The following is a 9,593-nucleotide window of genomic DNA, read 5'->3' as shown; positions in this document are numbered from 1 at the left end:
GATTTTTTGATTTTGTTTTTTGTTTTTGTTTTTAGCGGATCGGTCCAATGGAGTTACAGTCGAGCGTCGACCCAGGAGTTTTCCTGTGGTGAGACCCGCCTGTCGGTGAGCGCAACTAGTGGGATTAGCTGTGGTAGTCAGTGTGCGGTGGTGTGGGATATGCAAACGTTACCGGTGTTGTTACCGATGCTAGACAAGCTCCTCCTCCACGGTTTTTTAGGCCGATCTTTCAACCCGACTGAAAGTGATCTGTTGGCAGCATATTTTGCATGGAAATTTTTTCTTAAAGGCTGAGAGATCAGTAATCTTCGTTGATGGTTGGTGTGGCTATCGTTGACCTACAGCAGAAGTATGCTTGCGAATAAAACCTGGTGAATCGACCTCAGTGGTGCGTGTTGTGGCAGCGAAGGCTGGGCAGACGGAGTTCTGGAGAGCATTGTGCAGAGGAGCGGTGTTCTTCAAATCTCCTGAGACTCGATCCCTGGCCTTGACGCCAATCTCTGCTGTCTTGGGAGGTGTTGTATTTGCATCCGTGTTCATTCATTGAAACTTCTGAAGGAACATGTGAACATGGTGCTGGCACATGAGATGCATTTAAGGTGCTTTCACACAACTACGGACACATAATTCAATTCGGAGATCCACAATGTTTGAATTGCAGTGCAATGGCGGCTTATGTTGGTCCTTTTACAGACGAGTTGATCGGTACAGTAAATTTGATATCCACCAGTGGAAAGGGAATTTTAATGGCCGACATGAGCACGTATGACATTGGCAGAGTACTGCACAGCATAAGCGTAGAGAACACGAAATACAATCGCCAGATTTTCCGCGAGATCCTCTTCGCAACAAAAGGAGCTCAAAATTATCTAAGCACGGCCATTCTCCACGACGAAACCCTAACCTTTCGATCCCTAAGGGGAAACCTATTTCTCGAGACAATTCCTATTTCTTACCCCATAGAAAAGTTAATGCAGTCTGACATGCTAGGGAAATAGCAGTTCCTTGCATTTGTATTTCTCTCAAAGTTGACTTTGACACTTTAGCAGCAAGGAAACTGCTATTCCCCTTGCATGTCAGACTGCATTAACTTTTCTATGGGGTAAGAAATAGGAGTTGCCATTTCTCGACACTATGAGAATTGGTGGTGTCATTCCAGGAATCTGGATGGAGACGGGCACGGTTCGAATCACGAGGACCCTCATAGAAGAGCTGGATGGCCGACTCGATGGTGCCAGAGGTATTACAAGGCCGGTGCCAGGTGCGCTCAGTGCAGGGATGTAATTAAGATCAAGCTGTTGGAGGCTGCATACTAGTCGAAAAGAGAGCTGAGTGCTAGTGATCGAGGAGTTGAAGTCACTCGTGGTGCAGGGTGGAGTAAATTGTATCACCGGATACGCAACTATGTGTTCTGCTTTAGAGGCCAGAGGTATCGTTGCTCATTGTTGAGTGTGAAGAGCAGTTGTAGCGTGGTGAGCAGTTGAATGAGTAGGAGAGTGGCTGGTTATGTTGGTAAATGTGCTCATCGTGCTGGTGAGCAAGATGCATAGGCAGGGGCATCTGTTGCGGAGGAAAGAAACCAGAAACAACGTTCTTCTTTCAAGGAGGAGAACAACTTTGTGTTCGATTTGCAGGGAGAAGCATGGTTGTTTGTGCATACTTGGGTAAATGTCTCTTTGGTGAAGTGTGTTTTTGGAATTTAAATTGATATACATATTGAGATTAGCCACCTCAATATGAAGTTATTTGTTAGAATTGGCTATTCTAGCAAATGGCAGGTTCATGGAGTTCCAATATTTAATTGATAAAGACAGAGATGCCTAGGATGTGATCAAACAATGAAGTGCACAAACAGCATCAGAGATTGGAAGATGATAGATAATCGACTTTGTGTGAATTAGTGTGATTTTGTGGCGCAGATGCATTATGTATTGTGAGTCACACATTGTAATTATACCGAATCTACATGTCATATATTGATTCCTAATGGTAAGGTTGTGGTCTTGAAATGTTGTATGTGCCTGTTATAAGACCCAAAGAGGAATGCATACCATTTATTATGTGTTCCCTCTGTAAGATGGTTTTAACACCCTAGAAGAGTGTGTCATGCGAGATGGATACACTTGGGTGGGACATATTGGTTTTAGACTCCATGAGGGAAATTTTATATTTGCGGGAGTTCATCAAGAGGTTAGATGAATCATGTATGTGAAGGACTTCCTAGTAGACTGGCGGTTGCAGTGTTTGAGAACCCATGCATTCCAGTGGATGGTTGTTCCTTTATATGGACATCGACAATTGCATGATCAAGGTACAAGGTGTAATTACGAGACTGGACCAGATGTAGATTTTGCAGATTGATATTGAGACAAGTAGTCATTAAGGGGGAGTGTTGAAAAATCTAACTCCTATTTGTCTCAATTGTGATTCTTACTAAGTAAAGGAGTCTATTCCTAGTAGTTAGGATCTATTTCCTACATTGGTGTGTGGTTGATATATTCTCTCAACCAACATATTATGTGTGCATGTATATATGTAATTGCATTTCATTAATGAAGCAATCGACATTATCAGATTTTATCAAATAAAACACTTGAAAAATTATCCAAATTTGTCTAAGCCATAAAATCGATGGATTCTGTATTCCAAATGTAAGGTTGGACTTGGACATTGCAAAGGGGAGAATCCCTATTGATTACACAACTTCATTTGAACCTATTAATGGCATGTCCACCTCCTTCATCTAAGTTTGAGGACACCTAGATCAAAACCTTAATTTAGTGAATAAATTGTCATCTAAATCTCATCCACCAAGTTACAAATGGTTGGTTGTCAATTTATTAAGAACAAAAAAGTTGGTCAACATGCACTACTTTCCTTGTTTTATTGCCATGGTGACTAGGGATGAGTAGGGGCTATCACTAGGACATATCATGCTACCCTCCAATAGTCCTTAAATGATATTTTCTTAGGTTTCATTATTTTGTGCCAAAAGATATTATTAAGGATCCACATTGGGTAGTTGAATACATGGAAGTAGTGGGATACATTGATCATATTCACCACAATAATGAGGCTTGGGCTACTGAAAATACCTACTAATTCATTTCTAAAACCATTTACAAATCAGGGTGAATTTCCCCTTAATAGTGATCCATAACTTGGATGGTGTTAAATTCAAGACTAGCTCAGAAGTGACCTTTCCTCAAGGGATTTTCCATTTGGCAAGCACTAAACATTTCCAAGGTGTTGGATCAGAGACAGTTGAACCCTTTTTATGATCCTCCTTAATTATTTCATGTATAACTTTTAAATCCATTGTAAGTGGACCTAATGTTTGTGACCTTTCCTCAAGATATTTTCCATCTAGCAAGCACTAATTATTTCCAAGGAGTTGGACTAGAGATAGTTGAAGTTTTTTTATGATCCTCCTTAATTAATTTTATGTATAAACTTCAAATCCATTGTAAGTGGACCTAATGTTTGTGACCATTCTACTACAATAAATATCTCACATCCTCCCATTTCAATGACAAACATCTTTTATTTGAGAAAATAGTCCCTCATTTGTATTTTCACATTTTTATAACTATGGTCATATTTCATCATAGCTCCGTTGGCTACCATGATTTCAAAATTATGCATTGCATGGACATAACAATGGTATTTTTAATGACTCAATAATGAATTACTTAAGGGGTTGCCAGTTTTTATTAAGAATGTTACCTTTTTGTGGTTTATGTAATTAACTAACTTCAAGATATGAGGGATTGAAATTCCTAATAAATCATGGAGAAATTTTTGGGGTTACTCATAAGGAGGCTCCTAGGTTATTTCTTCAAGAGTTGGTAGTATAGTCTTTATGAGATCTAAGACTTCGCATTACTTCCTTTAAATTTCCTTGAGCATGCCAAATTGGGACATACACATAAAAAAAAATTATACTTCTTACATATATTCCTTTTTACCCACTTTTCATCACAATGATAAAAAGGTCAATATTCTGACATTTATCTACTTCTAAGAGGTCAACTAGTGGAACATCAAGGGTTAGAAAGCAGGTGGAGTGGTTGTATAAACAAAAGAGGGACATGTAACATACCTAGTCCCCAGGATGACATTATGGAGGTGGGGTATCAAAATGTTTTTTTCCAAAATTGTCTTAAACCTCATTTCTAAATTTACTGTCATCTTCTTCTCATCGAGGTCTTTCAAATGACATAAATTTTACATAGTTTCAAACTCTAGGTGTAAAGTTGGCCCTCAGATGATTTTTTCAATTCATATCCAATCAACATCCATATTATGGACATGTGGTAGTCCCTCCAACTATCACCACCACTCTTCACCACATCATCAAATGCATGGTCAAAATTTGGTGGTCATCTACCCACATGTTAGCATTATGGCACACTACCTATAAAGGATGGAATTTTCAAATGCCACATCACATTTGGATCATGGTTTTTCATAAAGGCTAATTTTATATAAGTTTTGTGTTAACATAGTCTATAAACGGATTTTGTTCTAGGGCAAGAGAAACTAATAGAGATGGAAACTTATAATATCTAGATCCTCACCATTTAGATTATATAGAGAGATGTAAAGGGTCCTAGCACCTAATAGTCCAACAACTAATAAATTTGATACAAGTGTTCTCCACATCTAGATTTTTTTATAAGAACACATTATCAGAAATTTTGGATTTTCAAACTTCTGCTAAGTTAATAAGTCAACCATTTCGATACTATGGATTCCACATCATGTATCTAACTCAACTATCACATAAAATCCTAACTGATAGTGGATCCATGTTCACATGCCATGTCAACATGCCACATCAACATGCTAGGTCAACATGTCACATCCTCCAATTTTTCGAGCTATGTTAGCATGCTACATCATCATGACATGTAAGTAGCCATGACATGAGCCATGCTATCTAGCTGCTAGCATCTAGATCTAGGTTTATCAAAATGGGTCGCTTTTCCAAAGCTCTACATTTCCATATCTCTTGACTTTTAGATCTAGGTTTAGTTAATCAGTGGAAACATAAAAAAAATAAAGGGGACACTACCAATAACCAACATTGAAAACATCTGGATTCTAATTGGAAACATGAAAGGTTAGGTCCATGATAACCAATCAGATTTAGTTAAAAAATTATGGGATCCATTTTATGAAAAGTCATGTTTTGGGATCTTAACCTCTCTATCCATATCTCACAAATATTATGGTCTTTCCACCACCAACCCATGTGATCTAGAGCTAGGTTAAAGAAATGAATTCATCTAGATATAGGAAAAGCATTAAGTGATCCCTTTTGAGAAAAGTTATATTTTCATCTTCCTTTCCTTATAACTAGGCCACCAACCATCAAGACGCATAACACCACCTATGTTTTACCTAAGATAAATCGAGTTGATAGACCATTGTCTAATAAAATTCTCCTCTCTATTAGTTGACATTTATATAAACCAACCACTGAGCCTCGAAAAAATATAATTCAATAATCCATAACCTTGATATAATATAGTTGAAGGAATTTCCATTAACATACCCTGATTCTTACTATCTTCTGGTTTAGTTAACTGAGAAATAGATTTGGTTAATCAAGCACTAGGCCATTGATATCCTCACCACATATTACTAGATCTAGACGATAGTCCAATTGATCGAAAATTAATTGAAAATACCCCTTCCTGTCAATGGTTAGTTTTTTCAACTAGGAACGAGGTTACCCAAAGAATAAAACTTAGGCTTAGTAAGGATATTCGTGGTCTATATAACAAATACATCAACCCACTAGGGATCTAAACATAAATGTAGGGAATATTTAGCCAATTTTATTATTTACGCCATAGGAACAACTTAAAACACACATTAAACTAAATGAATTTCATCTAGTTTGGTCTCCCACAATTAAGCCCATTTCATAGTTACTCCTAGGTAATGACCTTTGCTTTCCCATTGGACAAAGGGATGGGTTTAAAACCATTAATCCCAAAAGAAATCACGGAATCCTTAAATTTTTGAAATTACACAAAATTTGACAATTATTTCCCTAGATTACCTTTATTGGCTTACTTTGACTTTGATAGGGTTTATGATTACTCCAAAATTTCCTTGAATAAATCTCACTTCTCCTAAAATGAAACAACAACCATTACACATGGAATGCATGTTTTATATAATGTTGTCATTGATGAAAACTAGTGTCATTAGTGTCAAAGGGGATGCCTAAGGAAGTAGCAATATTATTCACGGATTAAAGAAAACAATATGACAGTTGAATCTCTTGCATGCTCTCATCAAGTGAACTAAAAAGAGTTGTGACATTTATTGATTTTTTCACGAGGATGTGATGTCCTAATAAGCAATAGATAGTATAGTTGGATATTCCTCACCAAGACCTTTCCAACAGTATATCACACTCTCGAAAATCCTCACAAATGAGAACTTATGGCCATTTGAAGATTAGCATTAGTGAAGGACCAAAACAATAGGGAAAGCCCCACAACCACCAAAATTGTTAAAAAATGTGCATTTTCTGGGTAGACCCATCGTTCAGTGATCCAATCTAGGATGGATAGTGGCCAAAATTGCATGAGGTTTGATGCATTTAAAGTTTCGACATGATTTCTCAAATTATATGGATTTGAAATCCATATGAAAAATTAAATGAGATAGGTGTGTCAACTTGCTTGAAATTTAACCCCCCATGCTAAGATAGCACTAATAAATAGAGGGGGCTTTTAAGACAATATTTGAGACAATTTTTGGGTAAATTGTCTTAACTTGAGACCAAAAAAAACTTTTGTATTGTCTTTAAGTGAGTGTCTCAAATTATTGTCTTAAAAAATTGTCTCTATAAAGACAATATGTAAGACAAACATTATTGTCTCTGAGGGGACAATTTCACTTTTGTCTCTCTAGAGACAATAGTTGGGATTAATGACATATTGTCTTTATAGAGACAATATATCTTTAATCCTAGATATTGTCTCTTTAGAGACAATATAAAATAATAAAACCAAAATATCTCTTCATTGAAATAAATCAATATATAAAGTATTTAATTAAAAATAAACTACAATATCATTGATTAATTCATGTTAGGACACAGTGGAATCGAACCACCAACCTCCTACCTAAAAGGCAGGTGCTCTTCCATTGAGCTAGCACCCTTTAAAGAAACAATAATTTTGTCTTGAATAAATGTCTAACTACCCATATTGTGTAGTAGTGATACTATAGTTGATTTTGACACTCTCTAAAAAAATGAGACTTTCCTAGGAATCCCAAAAAGTAACATTGTTTTCATGCCCCTTGTGGCTACCATCACCCTCTATGTATAACTTACCAGTCTTGGTAATTTCACATGTGTGGTACTACCACATGCAACAAATTCTAATAATATGATTTTCTATAACATCAATTAATTGTGGTTGAGAAACATATGCACCCATACCATGGCCAAGTCAACCATTCAGTTTCTTAACTATCATTTTGCAAGAAAGAAATATCAAATATTGGTAATAAATTTCCAATATCCATTGAGTTTGAACACTAATATAGTGACCACATGCCCATCACATTGAACTCAATTTTCTCTTAGCTGACCCATCTAAGAGAAATTTTGGTGTATCATCTAACCCAAAGTAATAAGGAAAAGTAATTTCAATTGGGCACGAGGCTAGCTAATTAATACCATGGATTTTACATGACGATGAAAGGAAATCCTTCATAGGTTTGGGTTTTTTGGAGTCTTGGTAGCTTGCATTGTATAGTGATTTTTAACCCATCAATTTAACATGATAGCATTGTAATGGTCTACCTTGATCTATTGTGTATATCTAATGAAAATAATGCAATAACTTCTAGTAGACGATGATGAATCTTATCTTTAAATGCTAAGTTGTTACCAAGCAACCACAATCAAAGTACCTTTTTCCTAAATCAAAAGTTGTTCATATATATGTATCATGCATCTCTTGGAAAATCACTATGTTATTTCACAAGAAACTTATTAATGATGGAAAAAGGAGTTGAGGACTCTTATTGGGAGCTTGTAATAAAATATATCCAATATGCATGCAAATTATTTGAGCCCATTTATGATGCAATTGGAGGAGCATATGGTTATGTTTCTGTTGAAGTCTCCCCTAGACAATCACTTATGTTTCTGTTGAAGTCTCCCTAGTTTCGTACTTGAGATAGAATGGACTATTGACGTTACTAAGTGGTTTCACAAAAGATTCAAATGACACAATGTCTACATTAAGATTCCAGCAACAGTAGAGTGCACTCCATCTGTAAAGCAAGTTGTTTCAATTGGTATCAACGTCAATGTTACTATAAGTTCATTATTTTTTCTTTTTAAAGTTTCTTTATTTTCCATTCTCAAGGTTTCTTCTTAAGTGAATGAAGGAATTATTTTTAGTGATTAATGCTTGCTTCATATGTCTAAATATTGTAGCCCAAAATGATATGGTAGAAATTTTGTTTGCTCCAAATTTAAGCCGAAACATTGGTAAACTATGATATTTTTTTTTCTTGGTTGCAAATTTTACTATGTAGATGCTAAAGGCAGTTCACATTATAATATGGCAGTCCAGATGTATTTTGTAATTTCAAGGCATTAGTCATGGATGACATTTTTAGGAGTTCTAACTTTCTGAGCATGGGAATTCACGGAGTGAGATGGTTTTCAATATCTTATTCTTAAGACCATATTGGTTTCATATACTTGGACAAAGATGAATATGGATCTTAAAATAAAAAATGAAGGAAAATTCATAGGATATATATTTAAAAATGTTGCGAGTATCATTTATGGGAATATATAATCAAGGATACCGAAAGAAACTTATCGAGAATACTGGAAAATATATGTAATAATAAACATATACCTATTTTCTATCCCTTGGAAAAACATCAAATAACTTTGTTGAATTTGTTTCACTACTTTGAATTTTTCAATTGTGTTTAGATAATAGGACAAAGAACCTAGGAATATAAGGAGAGTTCCTACCAGTAGACTTGTTAAAGAGGAATTGGTTTAGTTTCCATAAGGGGATAAAGGGTTTTAAATGTGAAAGAAATAGAGTCATCTTGTACTCTTGAAAAATGAATATCAGAGCATTTCCTCGCTAAGCAGGGGAAAAGCATTTACACAATCAAAATTTTTAGAAGAAAGCCACTAATGACTGGTGATGGCCAGTTATGTCCTTTGTTTTGGGGATATTATGTTGGTATATTAACACTTATGAAAAATGCAAGGCTACTTGTCACTTTTTAGTAACCTTTAACAGAATATACTATTGATTGATTAAATGGGGTCTCTCCTTACCAAATAGTGGAACGAATTCAAAGAAATGAGTCATCCTGTACTCTAGAAAATGACTATCAAATCCTTTCTTCCTAGAGGAGGAAAAAAATAATTTACTCAGTAACCAAGTTTAGAAGAAAGCTACTACTATTCACTAGTGATGGCCAGTGATGTCATGTTTCCTCAAGATATTAGGTGGAAATACTAAACATTTTGAAAAAGGTGAGAGACATTATCTTTTTGTAGACCCTTAAGAGGAGAT

At 35.7% G+C, this 9,593-nt stretch overlaps 1 protein-coding gene across 1 annotated transcript; it reads left to right on the top strand.

Annotated features, from left to right (window-relative positions):
- The first annotated feature begins 665 nt into the window (after positions 1–665).
- On the top strand, positions 666–1,316 carry LOC149240652 (fructose-bisphosphate aldolase, cytoplasmic isozyme 1-like). The gene is made up of 2 exons (XM_089370259.1): positions 666–967; positions 1,160–1,316. The coding sequence occupies exons 1-2, from the start codon at positions 666–668 to the stop codon at positions 1,314–1,316; spliced, it is 459 nt and encodes a 152-aa protein (XP_089226385.1).
- Positions 1,317–9,593: the final 8,277 nt, after the last annotated feature.

Source organism: Pinus tabuliformis, chromosome 8 (genome assembly GCF_031772625.1).
Source record: "Pinus tabuliformis cultivar Carrire ecotype Pingquan chromosome 8, CPIR1, whole genome shotgun sequence".
NCBI classification, from domain to species: domain Eukaryota; kingdom Viridiplantae; phylum Streptophyta; class Pinopsida; order Pinales; family Pinaceae; genus Pinus; species Pinus tabuliformis.
This window is presented reverse-complemented; position numbering and strand designations above follow the sequence as displayed.